This window comes from Mytilus trossulus, chromosome 8 (genome assembly GCF_036588685.1).
Source record: "Mytilus trossulus isolate FHL-02 chromosome 8, PNRI_Mtr1.1.1.hap1, whole genome shotgun sequence".
NCBI classification, from domain to species: Eukaryota; Metazoa; Mollusca; class Bivalvia; order Mytilida; family Mytilidae; genus Mytilus; species Mytilus trossulus.
In genome coordinates, this window is record NC_086380.1 from 1,738,038 (window position 1) to 1,762,353 (window position 24,316).

The window sequence follows — 24,316 nt, forward strand, 5'->3', positions numbered from 1 at the left end:
AAAATAGAATTCCAAGGATGATGGCGACAAAGTAGTTTTAGAAAAGGCTTTTGAAATTATATACTTTGAACACAGATGAAGGATGTCAAGTCATGGCAATAGCTGGATTGGCACTTTGGTTTATGTGTTTAAATGAGAAGCTTTAAAGCAAACACTAAAATGACCCTCATACTCTTGGTCTTATGTGTCATTACAATCACTTGTAATCAACTCTACACCTTGAAAGGTATCATCACATTGCAAAATCAAATAATTACTAACCAAATTCATGAGTATTTGTTAAATTCTCCAACAACTGTTTCAGTTCTATAGTTTCGTCTTTTGAGGCTTTGATGTCCTGAATAATTTCTTCATTTGCCTGATTAAGTATCTTTGTCTTCAATTTATCACATTCCTTCTTCAAGGGCATTCCACCTAACCTACCAATGGCCTTGAATGAAATTAGAATCGATTTAAAATATTCATGTGTGCATCAAATTTACTATTTCACAGAGCTACATAAAGGCAACAGTAGTAAACCCCTGTTCAATAGTATGCATCATCTCTTTTTGATTTTGATAATACATGTACAACATAAAAGTTAAAATTTAAAAGATATGATTACAATTTACGAATTATAAATTCATCCGCCTTAGCAGCAATTTCCCAACTTCGCCTTCATATGGAATATACATTTCCCAACTCATTTGGTATTCAAGAGCTTTCAGCTGCTACTCACACTTTTTTAAACGTCACCAGTATGTGATAAAAATGAATGACGAACAAGGGTTGAAGTTCTTGAAACGAATAGTACTGCAACTAGGGTTCATTTTTTAAAACATTAATATACCGGAAAAACACACACATATTTTGCATATCAAAAGAAAGAGGAAAATGTGAACAGAATTAAAATAGTGGTCGTAAAACCCCATAGCGGTCGCATGTTATGCCAAAGTCAAAGTATAAGCTCAAATATATCACAATGTTAAACACAAAAGAATCAGAAGAATCTGTGATGTATATTCAGTAGAGTATAACAAATATTCAATAAAAGCATAATATTGCATAGAATGCCAAACCACAAGTTCAGCTCTTTGTATGAACAGCTACCATTACAAATTTTAAGTGGTGTCAATGCTGAGTATTCTAATTTTTCTGATTGATGACAAGGAAAATGAATGCATGGCTTTGCCCTTTTCACATCCACTAAATTTTACATTGCGTATCATTTTCCACCGCAATATATAACAGAATTATTCTCTTAATTGTAGAACAACAGTTCTCAATATACTTCATTTATTTATCTTTATTTAAGATAACAAATATTAAACACTGAAACCGTTTCCATTTTGCATACACAGGATGTGTATTTTGGAAAATGCATATATGGTAAAAGATTCACAAACGTTATGTATCTTAATTCCAACGATCTATGATAACACAAAGAAGGTACCAAGGCGAAATCGAGATTTAAAAAAGTCATTGGTGTTACTTGCATTATTAATTCCGTATAAAAAAAAAAGTTTTATGCCATGAAATTTCTTTGTGGGATTATCCTGTATTTGTATTTTCATTGAAGTTCGGTGTTTTTGTAATTTGACCTTTATCATATTAGCTTAGTTTTATAGTCAGTGGATTATGACTCAGTTATAGCCAATCATTCTGTAACGTTATCAGTTTTGCCAATGTTAAAGCACGACCTTTCATTTATCATTGACCTACCAATTGCGGTTTCTCTTAAACTGACATAATCACAAATAGTAACAAATCAAACTATGCAAAGTTTTCAGTTTTTCTACATTGTTTGGTCTTATTGGCCATTATACCATATTTTTATTTTTCATGACTTGAATCGGAAGGAGCAAAATATTTCCATGTAAATGATCAGGAGGTTTGCCAATTTGATTACAAATGCCTACCAAATATCATTGAAATACCCTGATTGTTTTTCTTTTAGACGGAGGCAACAGATGGTAAATGTGATGCAATCACAAACTATAATATGTTTACTATGTTTCGAAGAAAAAAGACAGAGGAGACCTAATGACCCATCTGAAAATGAGATATACAGATTCTGATACACCTGCACAACAATAGAGCAAAGTGGTGTATTCCCAATTAGTCGCTGCAAGACAAACTGATACTGAAGCCCTACCTAGGACTTGATTTTCATTGTTAAAAGCTGTAATGAAATCACAAACTTCAATAATTGTTGACGCCGTTGCTATAGCTACTGTCAATCAAACAATATGCCCTTTTTGTATTTGTCGCTGCAAGACCAAACTGACACTTGAATAGATTTGCAAATTATCCTATGACATCAATTTCTTGAAAATTATGAAAATATATTTTGAGAAATATTTTGCTTTCGTTCAAAGCCCTTCTTAATTCCTTTATAAACAATTCATACACATCTAAGTATATCAATTTTTGCTCTGAAATATAGTATCACTTGAAGTGCAAAAATCTAAAATTGTCAAAAAATAGTTTAACCCATAATAACCCTGTTCTGATATTTTGTATCAAAACACTATATGTTTAACTGATATTTTATTTTCAAAATTGAGTTGTGAAAGAAGATTTTCCACCTTATCAAAAAAGTCTTTTTAAAAAGAAATAAGCGTTATTTTTCTCCCCTTATTCCACCCATGTTTCCCTTGATCTAATTTAAACCTCCTTGGCTTTATATTCATAAGTTGCTTCTATTTGCACCTGTAATGGTTTTATCTTATTTGTTAGTTTTTTAAAAATATTCCTTTACAGCCGATTTCATTGAATGTGGAGGTCAAAGTAATATATTATGTTAGCTTGCTTGCTAGGTGAACCGTGAAGTCATTAATAGGTTGTGTAAACTACCCTCCTTTAAGAGTAGATAACCAATCTATCTGTCTGTAGAACTAGGATACTTTGATACGGCGGTAGTATACCTTACCTAATAATGACTTCTCAGTTCAGCTAACAAACAAGCTAACAAAGATATTACTTTACCGTTACCTACGCACTCAACGTAATCGGCTGTAAATAGTTATCAAAGGCACCAGGATTAAAATTTAGTACGCAAGACGCGCGTTTCGTCTATATAAGACTCATCAGTGTCGCTCATATCAAAATATTTATAAGCCAAACAAGTACAAAGTTGAAGAGCATTAGGGATTCAAATTTCCAAAAAAGTTGTGCCAAATACGGCTAAGGAAATATATGCCTGGGATAAGAAAAACACCGAAATGTTGACTACTTGGCTGGTGATTCCCTCGGGGAAGAAACATCCACAGCAGTGGCATCGACCCAGTAGTGTAAATAGTTATGAAAGGTACCAGGATTAAAAGGAGTAGGTCCGGTGAGACCCCTTTTTGGCCCCAAAATATAGCAGTTTTACAAAATTATTAAAATGTAAACTTTTAGTTATTTACTGGACAGTAGAATGCTTCTGCTACATAAATATGGGTTGTTTTTGGCAATACAATGCACATATATCGAGTACTATCACCGTAAAGACAAGCTAAATTACTGAAATTTTCACAATTCTATCATTTTAGTTAAATTTTCGACGGTTTTCGTGTAAAACGAAAGTGGCTGCATTCGTGTTCATCCTTAATATTGAAATGTAAGTTGTATTTTATGATAATACATAACATATATAAAGGTTTTGGATGAACACGGATGCGGCCACTTTCATTTTTGACAAAAACAATCTGAAAAGTGACATTTTTTGCCATATTTGGTTCATTTTTCATATTTGAGCTTGAATCGGATAATTTGTAATGACTTAATCAGTTAAAATCTTTCACATTCACTAATTAATTTTAATAAAACAGACACTTGAGTGTTTAAAAAGAGGTCAACATCTTTCGTCAGGTGAACCTGAAATTTGAGGCCAAAATCGGTCCTTACCGGACCTACTCCTTTAGTACGCAAGACGTGCGTTTCGTCTACATAAAAGAGGGACGGAAGATACCAAAGGGATAGTCAAACTCATAAATCTAAAACAAACTGACAACGCAATGGCTAAAAATGAAAAAGACAAACAGAAAAACAATAGTACACATGACACAACATAGAAAACTAAAGAATAAACAACACGAACCCTTCCAAAAACTAGGGGTGATCTCAGGTGCTCCGGAAGGGTAAGCAGATCCTGCTTCACATGTGGCACCCGTCGTGTTGCTTATGTGATTACAAATCCGGCAAATAGTCTAATTCGGTAGGTCACATTCATGAAAGGGAAGGGGATTGTAGTTACGACGTAAGGAACATATCCGATATCATTTGTGAAATGGTTATTCCATAACGGTCAACCAACTCGTGATGGCGTCCGTAAAAACTACGAAGGGATGATTTCAACTTCACCATTTGGAACTCTTGGTTAAATAGCTTCCTTGTAAGCAGCAACCCTCTATCAAGAAAATCATGATAGGAAATGCAAGCACGGGAATATCGTATCAATTGGGAGATATATACCCCGTATGCAGGTGCTGCTGGAATGTTGCTACTTAGAAATGGAAAGTTCACAATTGGAAAGCTGAAATCATCTCTTTTGTCGTAAAGTTTTGTTTTCAACCGACCCTCATTGTCAATTTCTAGATGTAAGTCAAGATATGAAGCCAACTTAACTGTATCTGTAGTATCCCTTATCTCTAGTTCGATGGGATATATTCGTTCCACATAGTCACCAAATTTTGAATTGTTTAGTGAAAGAACATCATCTATATAGCGGAAAGTAGAGTTAAAGGATATTGCTAACTTCTTATCTTTCTTCCTAAGAAGTTCCTGCATGAAGTCAGCCTCACAATAATAAAGAAATAAGTCGGCAAGTAGAGGGGCACAATTTGTTCCCATTGGAATGCCGACAGTCTGTTGAAAAACACGTCCTCCGAACGTAACAAATATGTTGTCAATCAAGAAATCAAGCATCTTGATTATATCAGTTTCAGAGAATTTTTTGTTTGAATCAGAGTGATTCTTTACAAAGTAGGATTTATCCCTCCCTAAGACAAGATACTTGTATCTACGTTGGCCATTCTTTTTTATAAAGCAGAGTAATACCAACTCTTTCAATTTGTCTTTCAGTTTGGAATGTGGAATACTTGTGTAAAGAGTGGAAAAGTCAAATGTTCGAATACTGTTACAAGATGAAAGAGAGTTAGATTGTATATACTCTAAAAGATCTTTGGAATTTTTAAGTATCCACATCTGATTCATGCCACCTCTAGAATAGGCAGTTTCACAATAACTTTGAAGCCCGTCTTTGATTGCTGATAATATAGATGTTAATAATTTAGAAAGAGGTTTCGTGGAGCACTTGGAAGACCCAGCAATATACCGTTGGTTGTAAGGACACTTATGTAGTTTAGGTATCCAATACAGTGATGGAAGATCCAGTTCTTCATCTTTGGTTGAAATTCCAAAGGAACATATAACAGACCTATGATTATTTCCTCTTTGGTAAGTGTCGTGAGGGTATATGTTGAGTTTCCAAGTGAATTGTCAATACCTAATTCGTTTATCAAGCAGTTGATGTAATGACTTTTACACACAAAAACGATCGATGTTATTTGGGGCTTTATCAGCGGGGACAACAACATATTTGTCATGGAGGTCGGATAGGTCTTTTGCAACATTTGGGTCTTTATAGATTGACGTAGCATGGGCATTGATGGACCCGTTCAGTTTCTTAATTCTGATTTGTATCAACGATCTCACTGCCTTAATCCATTCGGAAAGAGTGTCTACGTCTTCCTTCTCGCGCTTAGCCCATTGCCTGGCATAATCCTCGACTAAATCCATCAAAACTTTAAAGTTGTATTTCCAATTGATGGATTTAGGCTCACGATATTTCGGACCTTTCGATAACACATTTCGTAGAGAAGTGTTATTAACAATGTTAAGGCCACCGGTAATAACGTGGCCAGCAGGATTATATGGGGATTGGGAACTAGCACAAGTGCAATCAGGAGGTTTAGACTTGAAGTCGTCAATAGCGAGATCCTGCAAAACACGTTTGTAATTGAAAATTTTAGTTGCAATAGGTTTGGTATAGGTATAAGAAATTATTGGTACAGACTGGTCTTTGAAATAAGGAGGTATTTTCGATTGAACTAATTTATGATGAAGGATATTGCCTAGGTTGACGCCATCGAGACCTTTGTTGGCAAAGGAAAGACTTAGAAAAGATCTTCTCTCTTTTTCATCTTTTCCAATGCGAACTGGCTTGAAAAGTCTGTGACTTGCAATATCCGAAATTATAGCTTGAAGTTTGTATTGGTTTGAATGAGGGTTCGTAACAGTGGATTCCAAACATAAATTGAACAGAGAATGAAGTTTTGAAAGAGTTAATGAATAAAGTTTCGTGCGAATGTGATGAATACCTAACGGCTTTTGTATGAATGGCAGCAAGTCATTAGTAGAGACATCATGCAGAGAAGGTGATGTATAATGACGATGACTGCGTCTTCGTCGAGGAGTCGAGTTGAAATTATTCATCACATTCACCGAGTTACACGAAGGACTAGATAGAATACCTATACCATCAATTTTGTCATTGCAGCCATAAGGTGTTGCAGTTCCCAATTGTCTAATCCAGTAGTCTTCTTTTTGTCGACGGAGAGTCGTTGAAAGATTAGGATTGTTAGAGCTATGGTATATCTTTTCGATAATGCGAACTGTCATAGAAACGATGGAATGATCGGGCTGATTGAAATGCTGGTATAGAATATCGTTAGCATTGAGGTTAATGTCTGATCTATGACCGCACATACGTTTGTTTAGCCTTCCTTTCGTTTCACCGACGTATACCAATCCGCAAAGTTTGCACTCTAATCCGTAGACGACATTTATCGATTTACAATTCAGATCATCGTAACTTCTGGTAAAATATGACTTCTTGGTCAAATTGCTAGTGAATTCAGCATCTGTAATTAAAATAGCACAAGTTTTGCAGCCTTGAGTCTCACATTTTGAAATGCGACAGTGTTGTACTGTGTCATCAAAATTCAAAATGTCTTTAAGGAGAACTGAACATGGCTGTATATGTGTAATATTGCCATTGTCACTAGGACGATGATCTGAATGAGTCGTGATTGAGATATTAGTCATGTCTGGTGATAAGACTCATCAGTGACGCTAAGGATCCAAATTTCCAAAAAGTTGTGGCAAATACGGCTAAGGAAATATATGCCTGGGATAAGAAAAACACCGAAATGTTGACTTCTTGGCTGGTGATACCCTCGAGGACGAAACGTCCACAGCAGTGGCATCGACCCAGTAGTGTAAATAGTTATGAAAGGTACAATGATTATAACTTAGTACGCCAGACGCTTTTTGTGTACATAAGACTCATCAGTGACGCTATCAATATTTTTAAAGCCAAACAAGTACAAATTTGAAGAGCATTTTGGATCCAAAATTCCAAAAAGTTGTGCCAAATACAGCTAAGGTCATTTATGCCTAGGATAAATAATTCTTAGTTTTTCGAAAAAGTCAATGTTTTGTTTTCTAAAGATAAAAAGAATTTTGTATTTTTTCATCTTCCTCAACCAATTTTATTCTTGACCAAATTTGGGCCCCTTTTGCCTGTAATGAATAAATATGGTCTAGTTCTTTTTATAATTTTTTTTATTTTATTAGAAAGATTATTATTTGTATATGTATTAGATTCATCGTCTCTATCATCATCGGACTGTTCAAAATCATGTGTTTTTACAAGTTGTTGAATGAGAGATCGTAATCGATCATTTTCACTTAATAATATCTGTATTAATCGTTTTTATTTTGTAATTCATGGACCAAATTAGTATTGCTTTGTAAGGCGAAACCGATTTTTTCATCCATGGGTTTTATCAGTGTTGGAATCATGCGACAATCGGAACATCTCAAAAAGCCAATAGGGTCGTCTTTCTCGACACCTACGCACGTTTCGTGGAACCACTCTTAACAGAAATCACAACTAATTTGATTTTTTATCTTTTATCGTTCCATTACATACGCAAGCTTCGATCGGTGTTATGATAGATGTATTCTAGGAAATTTGCTGATCTTCTTGCTTTTTGTTTTATTCGCTGAAAGAGCACTACTTGTATCACGCGAGGCTGAAGCTAAGTTTTTGTGTATTTCTTTTAGCAAAGTTATACTTCAGAGATAGACTCTTGAAAAATGTCGTAGTAAGTTATAAGCATCTGACGGAATGAATCTGATATCTGTGTCTGATCAATTTGATTTTCTTTTTCTCTTTCTTCCAAGTTACTAGTGTTGTTTCCATGATGAGCAATTGTATCGGTCGGTGTTGTTTGAACTGCTTGTTCGTTCTTGTTCGCTATCTCGTTAAGGGCATACGATACAGTTACAGGGGAGGTAATGACGTTGCTAACGTAAATTGTTATTTTCGCGACGTCAAACTGTGACATATCGGGAAAAGATGCATTATCGACTGATTTTTATTATTCAAACTGATTTAAGTTGAAAACGAGTGCATGGACCCCAATTTTTTAAATTGACATTTTGTTTCATTTTCCATCGAGATAATGTGGACCAAATTTTATAAAACTGTAAATAGTCCAATTTTTTTTAAATTTTGATAAATGTACAGCAAAAATGACGTTATTTTCTCAATTCATGACCATTTCATAAATATGAGTTATTTCTGAATAAAAAATGCATAAATCTTTAGGATACTTATAAAATACAGAAATTACAAATTATATAACAAAAAACAATTTGTGTTTATCTTTTAAAACAAAATAGTTATGTCTTTCTTTGGAAAGGAAAAATACGGCCACAAATCTGAATTTTGAGCAAATATACAAAATTTCGACCTCATTTAACTCAAAAAGTAGCACATCGAGGTATATTTTTATTACATATTTGATTTAATCAGACAAAAAAAAGCCTACACGGAAATTTTCATCAAACTGTAAATACAGGATCAAAACTGTATCGTATGCCTTTAATTGTTTTGGGAATCCAAGCTTTGCATTTTCTTAGTCGTAGTTTGGCATTTTGCTCGCTAGAAAAAGCATTTGCTATAACCTGGCCTGCTGAGTCAATGTCATCACTAAATATGTTTTGTGCTTGTTGTTTCAATTGTGCCTTCAACAATTTTTTGTAGTCGAATTTTGAAAATGACCTTAGCTCCTGCACAGACATATTTGTAAGATCACTGAAAATATTGCTACATCTTACATCTAAATTGTGTTCTATGAGTCTGAAGAATTAGTTAACATATAGCACTTTTTTGTAGCATCAAATCTGTGGAATGGTTTAATAGAATAATAAACAGATCGAAGACCACAAACAAAATATCATAGATTGTAACAAATAAAATAACAAAAATACCAACATCGATAGAAAATTTACGTACAGACATAATAGGTGAGTGGTATTCGAATTTTTGAATAACTAAATTTATTTTGTAAAACAGTTTCTGGTAAATGTTTATGGATGCTGTACCTGTGGTTAGCATTCACAGCATTTGCCACCCTATAAGTTGTATGAATATTTGGTAACAACACTTCAGCACTTATAAGTAAATCCCATAGACTTAAAGGCTGCTTGGAACAATGTAAATATCGTTGATGGGTCGGAAATTTTAATGATGTGCTTAACGTTTTTTGGGTGAAGATGAGGTATAAAACGTAAGGAGGGGAAACTTTTTATTTTAAAAAATTTATATGAAGATATAAATATGGGTTCAGGTTAAAAAAAATAGGACGAGTTTTTCACCACCCAGTTGATGAACATATTGCTGTTGGATTACACATTTTTGGATAAGCGCTGATAGTTCGTATTAAAACATTTGTTGATACACATGGCTTTTGTATAATCTACAATTCACAGTTCGTTTTATTCACAGTTAGTTTTAATCACTGTTTCTTTTATTCACAGTTGTTCCATTCTATGATGTTGATATTTTCTCAAAATTTATCAATGACATCCTTTTTGACTATTTGAATTATTAAAACAATCGATATTTATTTGTTTAATTTTTTTTAACTATCATATGATTGTTCAAAAGAGTACTAGTATTCACTTATGTGTTCACAGCTAGTGACGATGAAGAATATGATATCAATTGATCTCTACCATTTAGCAAATAATAGATGCATTAGGGAGTTAGTGTTAAACTATTTCATAATGAATGAGATATATTGTGTGTCAGTCGAATCAAGGAGGTCCAAATATGACAAAAAATAGACAATAGATGAATACAATCTTCTCTCAGGGAAAGTAATTCTTTGCATGACATTTGTGTTGTATGTTGTATAATTCAACTTATACAAATATATACCAGTCCTGTTTAAAGCTGTAGTCAGAAAGGGGGTATAATGGGTTTGTGTGCATCTCCTGCTTTGTCTTGTTTTGTCAACCCATAGCAATTCTCTTGCCCCTTTTACAAGACATCGGACTAGAAGTCGTAGGGAAACATATTTTATCAAAGGAATTTTACTCACAAGGTCAAGATCTGATTGATTTTCAAAGTATGCTTTATGCAGTTTTTATATTTTTAATTAAGACATCAATTAATTAGATTCGACTCAATCTAACATCTATAATTAAAAAGCCTGTTGAAGTTACAATTAACTTCTTATAATGCAATTCCTTTATTTGAAGATTCACCTTTTTGCAAAACACCAATAGAAGAGGGACGAAAGACACCAAAGGGACAGTCAAACTCGTAAATCTAAAACAAACTGACAACGCCATGGCTAAAAATGAAAAAGACAAACAGAAAAACAATAGTACACATGACACAACATAGAAAACTAAAGAATAAACAACACGAACCCCACCAAAAACTAGGGGTGGTCTCAGGTGCTCCGGAAGGGTAAGCAGATCCTGCTCCACATGCGGCATCCGTCGTGTTGCTTATGTGATTACAAATCCGGTTAATAGTCTAATTCGGTAGGTCAAATTCATCAAAAGGGAAGGGGATTGTAGTTACGACGTAAGGAACATATCCGATATCATATGTGAAACGGTTATTCCATAACGGTCAACCAACTCGTGATGGCGTCCGTAAAATCTACGAGGGGATGATTTCAACTTCACCATTTGGAACTCTTGGTTTAATAGCTTCCTTGTGAGCAGTAACCCTCTATCAAGAAAATCATGATAGGAAATGCAAGCACGGGAATATCGTATTAATTGGGAGATATATACCCCGTATGCAGGTGCTGCTGGAATGTTGCTACTTAGAAATGGAAAGTTCACAATTGGAAAGCTGAAATCATCTCTTTTGTCGTAAAGTTTTGTCTTCAACCGACCCTCATTGTCAATTTCTAGATGTAAGTCAAGATATGAAGCCGACTTAACTGTATCTGTAGTATCCTTTATCTCCAATTCGATGGGATAGATGCGATCCACATAGTCACCAAATTTTGAATTGTTTAGTGAAAGAACGTCATCTATATAGCGGAAAGTAGAGTTAAAGGATATTGCTAACTTCTTATCTTTCTTCCTAAGAAGTTCCTGCATGAAGTCAGCCTCATAATAATAAAGAAACAAGTCAGCAAGTAGAGGGGCACAGTTTGTTCCCATTGGGATGCCGACAGTCTGTTGAAAAACACGTCCTCCGAACGTAACAAATATGTTGTCAATCAAGAAATCAAGCATCTTGATAATATCGGTTTCAGAGAATTTTTTGTTTGAATCAGAATGGTTCTTTACAAAGTATGATTTATCCCTCCCTAAGACAAGATAATTGTATCTACGTTGGCCATTCTTTTTTATGAAGCAAAGTAATACCAACTCTTTTAATTTGTCTTTTAGTTTGGAATGTGGAATACTTGTGTAAAGAGTTGAAAAGTCAAATGTTTTAATACTGTTACAAGATGAAAGAGAGTTAGATTGTATGTACTCTAATAGATCTTTGGAATTTTTAAGTATCCACATCTGATTCACGCCACCTCTAGAATAGGCAGTTTCGAAATAACTTTGAAGCCCGTCTTTGATTGCTGATAAAATGGATGTTAATAATTTAGAAAGGGGTTTCGTGGAGCACTTGAAAGACCCAGCAATATACCGTTGTTTGTAAGGACACTTATGTAGTTTAGGTATCCAATACAGTGATGGAAGATCCAGTTCTTCATCTGTGGTTGAAATACCAAAGGAACAAAGAACAGACCTATGATTATCCAGGATTTCCTCTTTGGTAAGTGTCGTGAGGGTATATGTTGGGTTTCCAAGTGAATTGTCTATACCTAATTCGTTTATCAAGCAATTAATGTAATGACTTTTACAGATAAAAACGATGTTATTTGGGGCTTTGTCTGCGGGGACAACAACATATTCATCATGGAGGTCAGATAGGTGTTTAGCAACATTTGGATCTTTGAAGATTGACGTAGCCTGGGCATTGATGGACCCATTCAGTTTCTTAATTCTGATTTGTATTAACGACCTCACTGCCTTAATCCATTCGGATAGAGTGTCTACGTCTTCCTTCTCGCGCTCAGCCCATTGCCTGGCATAATCCTCGACTGAATCCATCAAAATTTTAAAGTTGTGTTTCCAATTGATGGATTTAGGCTCACGATATTTCGGACCTTTCGATAACACGTTTCGTAGAGAAGTGTTATTAACAATGTTAAGGTCACCGGTAATAACGTGGCCAGCAGGATTATATGTGAATTTGGAACTAGCACAAGTGCAATCAGGAGGTTTAGAATTGAAGTCGTCAATATCGAGATCCTGCAAAACGCGTTTGTAATTGAAAATTTTAGTTGCAATAGGTTTGGTATAGGTATAAGAAATTATTGGTACAGACTGGTCTTTGAAATAAGGAGGTATTTTCGATTGAACTAATTTATGATGAAGGATATTGCCTAGGTTGACGCCATCGAGACCTTTGTTGGCAAAGGAAAGATTTAGAAAAGATCTTTTCTCTTTTTCATCTTTTCCAATGCGAACTGGCTTGAAAAGTCTGTGACTAGCAATATCCGAAATTATAGCTTGTAGTTTGTATTGGTTTGAATGAGGGTTTGTTACAGTGGATTCCAAACATAAATTGAACAGAGAATGAAGTTTTGAAAGGGGTAATGAATAAAGTTTCGTGCGAATGTGATGAATACCTAACGGCTTTTGTATGAATGGCAGCAAGTCATTAGTAGAGACATCATGCAGAGAAGGTGATGTATAATGACGATGACTGCGTCTTCGTCGAGGTGTCGAGTTGAAATTATTCATCACATTCACCGAGTTACACGAAGGACTAGATAGAATACCTATACCATCAATTTTGTCATTGCAGCCATACGGTGTTGCAGTTCCCAATTGTCTAATCCAGTAGTCTTCTTTTTGTCTACGGAGAGTCGTTGAAAGATTAGGATTGTTCGAGCTCTGGTATATTTTTTCAATAATTCGAACTGTCATAGAAACGATGGAATGATCGGGCTGATTGAAATGCTGGTATAGAATGTCGTTAGCATTGAGGTTAATGTCTGATCTATGACCGCACATACGTTTGTTTAGCCTTCCTTTCGTTTCACCGACGTATACCAAGCCGCAAAGGTTGCACTCTAATCCGTAGACGACATTTATCGATTTACAATAGCAGAGAAGTTGCAACTTCCGCGATTATCAAACTCAAACAGATATTTCCTGAATCAGAAAAAATTTATGGAACAACATGTCATCCTCAACCTCAAGGCAGTGAGGACATGCTAGTAATTTGGATAAAGGACATTAAACTACAAAATGATAATTATAACTGTCATAATTAAATTTGTGTAGTTTCACCAAAGTCTCCGTATTTACCCTGTTATACAAGGGAATTCCAACCAAAATGCAAGCTCCTCTGCAGCAGGATGAAGACCCAAAGTTGAAGTTGAACAACATACACCATAGATCAGTTTCTCAAAGTTGTAACGGGGTTTGATTGCTAAAATCTTACAATTTATAACATTTGTTAAACAAATAGTGCTATAAGCGTAGTAAAAGGTTCATAACCTGAAATTCATTCAGGCTCTGAAATACCGGATAGTCAATCAATCTCTGAAAAATCTAATAAACAATCAACCTCGAAAGCCCAGGATTGTCAACAGACCTCTGATGAAGAAGCATGATTACTTGACTTCTTGATACCACAGCTCAAAGTGACACAGTAGAAGATCGCACTCTATATGAGGTGCAAAGCTTACAGTGATACCACGGGCGAAATATTTCTGCAAATTTTCAAACGAATTCAGCATTACAGGTCTGATCTGTTTAACGAACATATGCAATCTGTTTAAGTCCATGATAAAATTACTGTTCCAGTTCCTAGTGTCGACAGAGGACTTGGGAATCTACGAAATATTTTGTGTCTTTTTTTTTTTTTTTAATCTTTTATTTGTTTTTCAATAGTCAGGATTTTACAATACCCCTACAATCACCACCTGACTATGGTTTTTGGGGTAAACATTGAAAGTTTTATACAAGACTAGCCATTTTGTTTTTTTAAATTCATATACATAATACAAGAATATAGTTATTAAAGAAAAAAAAAAGAATATAGCTGCTCACACTCACACTTTCTCTCACTACTGACACACAGTCGCTGCAATCTTACCATTAGTATGCATGCATGTATATATATATAAAGTAAAAATTCAAAATACCACTGGGAATTTACGAAATATGTTGTGTCTGGTTTTGGAAAATGATCCATACACATGAACAATTCTGTTCAAAGTTTGGAATTTTAGATTGATTATTCTGTAGGATTCAATTTATGTTATCTGCAAATGTGCCTAGTCTCAAGACTCAAGATGTCACAACAATTGTTCATGTCATAATACGTTAAGTGTATTCATTGTGTAGATATGCTCTCATTCTATGAGAATTAGTGTTAATATGTATGTTTGGTTGAGATAAATTAAAAATTAAACATTGTCGTGACATGGATTTATATGAGTGCGTTGGAAGTTGTATTTTACCATTGGTCCGTGTCTGTGTGCTGTTGCGTTTCGGTGTTGTGTCGTTGTTCTCCTCTTAAATTTAATGCGTTTCCCTCGGTTTTGGTTTGTTGCCCCGATTTTGTTTTTTGTCCATGGATTTATGAGCTTTGAACAGCGGTATACTACTGTTGCCTTTATTTATAGTGTTAATACACACACTATGAATAACACCTCTAAATGACCTTTGATTTCTTAACTATAAAGTAACTCTGTCACTCCCCAGCCCTTTCACTTAATTTTGACACAAAATATCATGCAAGTAAACTTCTGCAAAAATGACATTAAATTTCAGTAATATTCAGTACATACATGAAACTACAAAATTGATAAGTAATTACTTAATTGTTAAGTAATAACGTGTAAATTCCAATTTCACCAAAACTAAGGCTTTTTTTTTTACCTCAGGAATAGATTACTTTAGCTGTATTTGGCAAAACTTTTAGGAATTGTTGGTCCTCAATGCTCGTCAACTTCGTACTTTATTTGGCCTTTTATAACATTTTTGATTCGAGCGTAAATGATGAGTCTTTTGTAGACGAAACGCGCGTCTGGCGTAAATATTAAAATTTATTCCTGGTATCTATGATGAGTTTATTTACTGCAACAAACCAAATATAAAGCAAATCTCGGATAGTCCCTAATCAAATAGCAAAATCAAATTATAAAGCACATCAAATGACGACGATTGCCATATGTTTGCCTAAACAACAAATCTTAGAATTGATATATTAACCGTTAAAAAAAGAGGTCCAAGTCAGATGAAACTTGCCTCACAGTCTTGTAAACTTTATACTAAATGTCAAACCAAATGTAGTTTCTAAGAATATAACTTAATCATGTTACTTTAGCCTTGCTCTCTGATCTATAAAACGAGGACGAGGTCAGGCATACCTGTTTGTCAGATATGCAGCCTGGCAAATATACCATTCGTATATCACATATATTTATCGTATTACTCATAATAAGCGGGAAAGAATGGACATAGCACAGACTGCAACTCGTAGCATGAGATATCTACTATGTAGTATATACAAGGTATTAAACAGTCTCCAACCATCGCAAACATAATCGTTTTCAAAATAGTTTACGCTGCAAGAATAGCATACTTCATGAATTTTGCGACGCAAGAAAAAAGATCCAACTCATTATACAAGTACATTGTAATAATTGCATTGTTAACACCAATGTCGGATCTTAACAAATGGCCATACATTTTGTATAATTGTATTCTACCAGGAAATCTTATTTTGATACTTTTTTTGTAAAAAGCTAATATACAAACCTCCGTTATGTCATCCCAGGCAGTTTGGCAAAATTTATTGTCTATCTTAGCGTCATCAAGATGGGCTAAATAGTTCCTATAATACTTTATTCTTGCCAAATCGGAACCAGGTGTTATTTGAATTGCTGTAGGTAAACGGTCAAATCCACAAGGAGAAGTCATGTCTGTAAGATTTCTCAATAATGTTATTATCAAAGTTATGTCAAAGTTACTCGACGTTGGAACATCTGCAAAAGAGAAACACTCAACTTATTATCCAATATAAAAAAAGTTTATAGTTAACTTGTAATATTCAAACAAGGAAATATAGACACGATAAACTAAAACTCACTGAAATCATTTTTTGATACAGATTAGATCGTTGTTTTTCCCGTTTGAATGGATTTACAATAGTAATTTTTGGGGCCCTTTATAGCTTCTTGTTCGTTGTGAGCCAAGGCACATCTTTCTATACTTTTTAATGATCCTCTTATTTCGCGTAAACAAAATAAGAAGTTCAGATTTTCCTAAAAACATCTATTTCATCAAGGATAGATCTTCACAAAATGTTATGCTTTACAAAAGCAAGGTGGAATTAGCAACATGATAAATGTAGAATAACATTAGAACAGACACATCATTAATGTTCATTACGTTCATCAATAACAAATTGAAAATTTATTTACATCCCCATTTAGCCTTAAATGCGAAGTTCAAATAATGAAAGGAAAACTATTAAGACAGGAAGAAAAGGTATAAAAACCCGTATATCAAGATAATTATTGACATGCAGGCAACGTTTTATTGAATATACGACGGTAACTTTTCAACTGTAATTCCAATTTTGATGCATAACAAAAAGTAAAATCACAAAAATACTGAACTCCGTGGAAATCACAATAAAGCGAAATTGTATAAAAGAGCTATCAAACATGTGAAAGTTTAAGATACAAAAGTTTCCGTGAAAACTTATTCTTTCTTTTGGTGCAAAATCATCGTTGCAAAACATGACGAAAAAAAAACTAGAACTTTTCAGACGAAAGTTATCACGTTACTCTAACAATTGAAATTTGGATACATTTAATTTCAAACGTCTTAATTTAGATAGGCTATGTTTATTTTCACTGATCTTGTATTTATCGAAAGTTTGTTATTCCTGCATCTCAATATACGGACTCAAGAAATGTATTTTGATGAAAATGGTGTAGCCAAAAACTTATTTTTATTGAAAGAGTGTAACAAAGACATAATAAATCATGAGGCACATACATTTCCATTTAGATAAGTCTGTGGTAAGGTTACATAAACTAGACCTGACGAGTATGGACTGGGACGCGAGAACCAGAGAGGCCAAGCAGAAGCAAGTGTGCGTGCGGAGTAATCGTCCTCGAGTGAAAGACAGTTGCAGACGTGTGTTACAGAGAATATTGCAGAGACTATTTGAGAGTGAATACCGAGTGACAATAATGAAACCTAGAATCTAAGCCTTGCCGATCACAGCATAATTGGTAAGTAAGCTTGAATATACATCAAATGGCGACTGCGAGCTGGGTTTAAGTGTTGTGAAAAGCTTGGCAAAGCGATAATGCAGAAGGAAATAGTTTGTTAGCGCGTACAAATGATATCGACAGTTTAACAGGATATTAATGTGTGGAATTCATGAATAAAGGATAGATGTGATTAATTGTATGATTTTGCAACAAAAGTTAGTCCTTGATACCTCCAAAGGCATTTAGTTCTCAATATCTACAAAAACAGCTGCGTCAATAATATCTAAAGGAGAAGATAAACTTTGATCTTGTGCAAAAACTCGTTGCAGCGGGCAATGTTCTGGATAGTGTTCCAAAATCTGAACAAGTGGCTCCGAGAAGTTACTCAAGTCCAGTGAACATACATGATAGTAAACCAACATTGTCATTCCGACCAACAACAGTAAGCAGAGGAATTGCAAAGAGAAAGCGTTAAGTAAGACAGTCAGTAATGCGCCCTGTCGCACCCACCAGTTTACACCACAACTACAAATTACATGTTGTCAGGTTCAGTTTCAGCAGGTAGTAATGTGTTTTCAGCACTAAATATAGCAGGAATGACAAGCACAGTATGGAGTACTCGGAGACCAACAGGTACTTACAATGCACAACCAATCATTACAACAATGAAAACCTTTCAACAACAATCTGGTTATGGAATAGATTGTTATCAAAGGTACCAGGATTATAATTTAGACAGTCAATATCCAAGCCAAACATTTGCGCCAAGAACAGCAGCCAATATTGATCAGTTGTGACAAATAAGGCTTCTACTATCCCGTTGAAATCTTTCTTTTAAGTATGATGTCACAGACAAGGAAGATGATTGAGTATCTTTTTTGGGCAAGTTTGAAATGTATGCAGATGTGGCAGGGCTAAGTGAACAAGATTAACGGGCACATCTGTGTTGGGCAGTAACAGGGAATGTAGCAAGATTTTGCTAGGGGTGTGTGCGCCGTAAAGAGGACATATCATATGCTGAACTGGTGAAATGTATGGAAAAGAGATTTAATTTTTAAAAAAATTACAGAGACATTAAGAATCCACTTCCAAAGTGCACGACAATCTCCTGAAGAAGACCAAGAAGATTGGGCACAGCGTCTTTTGCGTTTGGCAGACAAAGCATTTGCAGAGTTGCCAGAAGAGTTTGTCAAAATTATTAAACTAATCACGACATTGTGCCATGCTGTGGACAGGCATGCACGAAGTGAAGCAGCATCATTTCGACCTATACGAATAGATGAGGCATTGAAACGAATTAAGTTCCAACAAATCAATGACAAAGCACTGTTTGGTCAGGATGTGCATATATACCCGTAATACACGGGAGATCCAAGAGACAAATAGTGAAAATTTTGAGGATGATGCATTCCAAGTGAATAAAATGAAGATAGATTCACAACAACAATTAGCTCAGAGCATCGATAAATTGACTAAAAAAGTGGACCGTAATTTGAAGAACATTCAGTCAAATATTGGTGATGTTTAGAACAGTGTTGATAAAAACCTCCAGGCTTTAGTAGCCACATTGTCCATTGATTCCTGACTGATCACATTCTCTTTAAAATCTTGTTTAAAAAGTAAAAAGTCAACAGTTGAAGTTCCTTTACCACTACAATTTACAAAAGTAATACCATTTTCTTCAGTATATAAACTATTTTCATTCAAAAAGTCTACTAAATATTTGTTTCTTCTCGTATCAATTTTACTTTAAATATTTTCGTTAAAATTGCCACCAATTATAAAAGAGTGAGAGTCGCTATATTAAACTTTAAACAATTTCATGTAGTTGATCTATACAGTTATAAAATTCTAATGAGTCAAATGGTGTTCCTTTACATGGTAAATAAACAGATACTAGGAGTAGCTTTGAAGATCCTAAAAGTTCAACACAGCAAATTCTATCATTTCCAATATCTAATGGATTAATAAAATTGTCGAGATCTTTCTTCCATAAATATCCTGTTCCCCCATAACCACGAGGTAAATTGGTTGGATTTATTGTATCTTTATCATCGACCTCTTTTTCAATTCCACAGATATTTTGATTGAGTTCATTAAGTAAATTCAGTTGAAAATTAAACAGCCAATGTTCTTCAATTAAAAATATATCTGTTGATTTAAAAAGTTCATAAAAAACATACCACATGTTTGCATATTTTTACAATTAAAAGTTAAAATATTAAGTTCTTTCTTTTTATCATTCTCTCTATTTTCATGATTTAATTGTTCCATTATGTCGGTTGGACACTAAGGCTTGTTTTCCATAAAAAAATATTTCCTTGTAAAGTTTTGTCAATGTTTTTACTTTGGAAAGATAAGTTTTGTCCCATTTTGATTTTCCTCCAATATAATAATTTTCCTATTCATCGTTTTTATGGTTTGTTCTAAGTCTATATTCCGTGCTTCAAGTTGGTGAAGATAATCAAGAAGTCAAGTTGGTTTTCTCTTTAAGTTTTTCATTCACTGACAACTCTTTTAATTTCTGAATCAGACTTTCTTCTTTTTTCTTTAATTTTAGTTCTAATTGGCGCAATTCTTTCTGTTTCAACACACTTTTTTCATTATCCTTATCTTGATTTTCTTTAGATTTATCAGAAATGCTTTTGTCTACACAGATTGAAGTTGGACGAGGTGAATTAACCTTCTTTTTCAATATTCAAATGTAAATTTTCAGAATTTTGACTATGTGTTGCTTCACATCCTAGACGTATTTTATTTTCTCTTCCCATAAATTTTATGTTATATGATTGATCACAAAATTCACAACAACTCTAAACATAAGGCACAAGACCTTGGAAATTCCTCCAGTTTCTGAATGCAAAAATCTTTGTGATAAACCGGAAATATCCGAAGTTTCTCTAAAATTAGAAACTTCACTACATGACATTTTGGCGGGTAATGAGATTGAAATGGAGAAATAGGTGAAGTTGTGCTGACTAATAAGCTGTAGATTAGCTCACTGTTCGAACATATTTGTCTGCTGTACACAGGTACTAGATCTGTCTTCAGTGGTGATGATCAATTATGGATAGGCATCTACATCTACAAACACATCTACATCTATAACTGTATATATAATACTTCCTAACTTCAATATGGTGAAAATTACAAGAAGGCACATACTACACTAGACAATAAACCCTTGTCTTTTTTACCTTCCAAACACGTGTATTTATGTCTGACTTAAAGTCAAGTTAGTCAACTATTTCTGATAGGTACAATCTGAGACTACTATAACACAGAGATTGGTCACTTCCTGTACTGACCAGTCTGTGTTATAGTAGTCTCAGGTACAATGTTTTATTCTGCACCTACTGTGGTGTCACGGAATAGAAGTTCCTTCATTATATAAGTTCCAAATGGTAAAACTATTCTGGAATATTATTTCCACAGGAATAAATATTACAGTAGATGTTCCTAACGGAATAAATAGTATAGAATATTTGTTCCAACAGGTACAGGTATTATGACATTGTTTATAATAAAGTTTCCACTGGAACTTCTGTTAGGTGGAACAAATATACATTGACAGTGGTAGAGGGCAATTTCATCCTGTAATGTGTTTTCGTACTAATAATAATTTTTACTGCTTATGGTTTTCACTGATGAGCTTTTATTCCGGTGATTACAGAAATTGAAAAAGCGTGTCCTATAGATTGATTTTAGGTATCTATTTTTTTTAACTATTTCCGATTACTTTGCGATTTTTGTATGTAAAAAAGGCGTCACATGTTTTTGTAGGAAATAAAAATTGGATCAGTACACAGACAGGAAATAACTATAAAATCAGGAAATCAATATTTTCTAAAGTTGTGGTTCTGGTGATCGCTTGAATCATAAAATAAAGTTATTTACTACTTTTCAGAACTGAAAATTACTAGTAAATAGTTGTAGGTTGGCGTTTCATATTCGGAAATTGCACATATTTAGGATGTATACAAAAAAATGTCAATAAAATATTAAATAATTAGATTTTGAACAAACATTTAATATAAGAACCCTGTTAATTTTAACTCGCTGGTTTGTAATTAAAACAGCCAAAAAAATACATGACAGTCACATGTTTTGAAGATCGGGTGTCTTATACATGTAGGCCAAAAACATATCTGGACTTTATTTTAACCCTTCAGAATTTTTTTCCACAACTATTCTAGTATACCTTTTACTAAATTTGTTCTAACGTCTTTAAAAAGCGAAGTTGAATGTTTTAAATTTGTCAAGAAATGGTGTTGTTCTTCTAATTATATGCAGTCGAAACCGACAAAATGTGGTTGATACGAAAACATATGACACAACGATATGTTCTCTAATCTGTGCGTTCTTTCGTTGATTTGTTCCTTCGTCAGTCCATCTGTCCCTTTTCAGGTTGAAGTTTTTGGTTAAGGTCATTTTTAAATTTTTAATGAAGTTGGAGTTTAATCAATTTAAAACTTAGTACACAATTTTGTTCCCTATGACATGATCTTTCTAATTTAAATGTCCCTTAGATTTTTTACCCCAATTTCAATGATAGTGCAAGTGAAGCATTGTGTACATGAAGTCTATTGACACATTCATACATATCTCGATGAAAATTGAAATTAATTTTTGACTATCAAATAGAAAATTCAACCAAGAAAAGGGTGCACGTGATGATACATTTCCATTAATTTTTGGGGAAAGACGGCTTCAAGCCGTCAATCCCATAGCAGAGTGACACTCCCTCACATCATTCATTTTGTTTTTATACATGTTATAGTGTGGAAAACCCCCCAACAAATCTTACTTAGATTGAAGAGAAGGAGACTCAGAAATGAATAGTTTGACTTTAAACACTTTTTTACACATTTCCCCTCTGTTTCTAACGAAATTATCGTATCTTGAACTCTCCTTTACACTATTTACGTTTATTTTACAATCCGGAAAAATTAGTATGACGAGATATTCTAAATATATCCAACCTACATTGTATTTTATAGTGACGTCATTCTTGGAAGAAGCAGGGATATCCTTCACCAGTTCACTGGTTATTTAAATCATTCTTAGAGATCATGCACTAATTACAAATTCGTATTTGTTAAATCTATTATAACATAAATGTAATATTGTTTACTGTAGATGATTTAAACATCAACATGCAATACTTTAATTTGTAGGTCAACAACTTTCAAAATAAACAAAGATCGTGGGTTTACATGAGACAGGGGAAAGAAAAGATTTTATTACTTTTTTCGGGTCTCACTAATTAGAGACAAGAAGCGTCAAAAAGCGACACGAAGGGTCAAGAAGACTATTTAGCGACAAGAAAAAAATATTCTTCTTGTCGCTAATTAGTGAGACCACTTTTTTAGCTCACCTGGCCCGAAGGGCCAAGTGAGCTTTTCCCATCACTTTGCGTCCGGTGTCCGTCGTCCGTCGTCGTTGTTAACTTTTACAAAAATCTTCTCTCTGAAACTACTGGGCCAAATCAAACCAAACTTGGCCACAATCATCATTGGGGTATCTAGTTCAAAAAATGTGTGGCGTGACCCGGTCAACCAACCAAGATGGCCGCCAGGGCTAAAAATAGAACATAGGGGTAAAATGCAGTTTTTGGCTTATAACTCAAAAACCAAAGCATTAAGAGCAAATCTGACATGGGGGTAAATATGTTTATTAGGTCAAGATCTATCTGCCCTGAAATTTTCAGATAAATCGGTCAATCGGTTGTTGGGTTGCTGCCCCTGAATTGGTAATTTTCAGGAAATTTTGCTGTTTTTGGTTTTTATCTTGAATATTATTATAGATAGAGATAAACTGTAAACAGCAATAATGTTCAGCAAAGTAAGATCTACAAATAAGTCAACATGACCAAAATGGTCAGTTGACCCGTTTAGGAGTTATTGCCCTTTATAGTAAATTTTTAACCATTTTTCGTAAATTAAAGTAATCTTTTACAAAAATCTTCTCCTCTGAAACTACTTGGCCAAGTTAATCCAAACTTGGCCACAATCATCTTTGGGGTATTTAGTTTTAAAAATGTGTGGCGTGACCTGGTCAACCAACCAAGATGGCCGCCACGGCTAAAAATAGAACATAGGGGTAAAATGCAGTTTTTGGCTTATAACTCAAAAACCAAAACCTTTTGAGGAAATCTGACATGAGATAAAAATGTTTATCAGGTCAAGATCTATCTGCCCTGAAATTTTCAGATGAATCAGTCAATTGGTTGTTGGGTTGCTGCTCCTGAATTGGTAATTTTAAGGAAATTTTGCTGTTTTTGGTTTTTATCTTGAATATTATTATAGATAGAGATAAACTGTAAACAGCAATAATGTTCAACAAAGTATTATCTACAAATAAGTCAACATGATCGAAATGGTCAGTTGACCCGTTTAGGAGTAATTGCCCTTTATAGTCAATTTTTAACCATTTTTTCGTAAATCTTAGTTATCTTTACAAAAATCTTCTCCTCTGAAACTACTTGGCTAAATTAATCCAAACTTGGCAACAATCATCTTTGGGGTATCTAGTTTAAAAAATGTGTGGCGTGACCAGGTCAACCAACCAAGATGGCCACAAAGGCTAAAAATAGAACATAGGGGGAAAATGCAGTTTTTGGCTTATAACTCAAAACCAAAGCATTTAGAGCAATCTGA

At 34.2% G+C, this 24,316-nt stretch overlaps 2 protein-coding genes across 5 annotated transcripts in view; one reads left to right on the forward strand and one right to left on the reverse strand.

Moving 5' to 3' along the window:
- The window catches only part of LOC134681515 (uncharacterized), a 32,233-nt gene extending 12,388 nt beyond the window's left edge, over nt 1-19,845 (reverse strand). Inside the window, exons 1-3 of the mRNA XM_063541153.1 lie at nt 19,497-19,845; nt 16,189-16,415; nt 262-430 (exon numbers count right to left, since the gene is read on the reverse strand). Of these exons, the coding sequence (XP_063397223.1) occupies nt 262-430; nt 16,189-16,415; nt 19,497-19,845 (745 nt within the window). The remainder of the gene's footprint in view (nt 1-261; nt 431-16,188; nt 16,416-19,496) is intronic.
- LOC134728098 (uncharacterized) overlaps nt 1-24,316 on the forward strand; it is a 313,423-nt gene that overhangs the window by 235,103 nt on the left and 54,004 nt on the right. The window contains exon 1 of one of the 4 annotated variants that reach the window (XM_063592512.1): nt 20,568-20,689. The exons of 1 other annotated variant lie outside the window; for it this stretch is intronic. The gene's annotated coding sequence lies outside the window, so the exon portion shown is untranslated. Of the gene's footprint in view, nt 1-20,567; nt 20,690-24,316 lie in introns of those variants that run through there. 2 more of the 4 variants (XM_063592513.1, XM_063592514.1) reach the window with 2 other exon arrangements.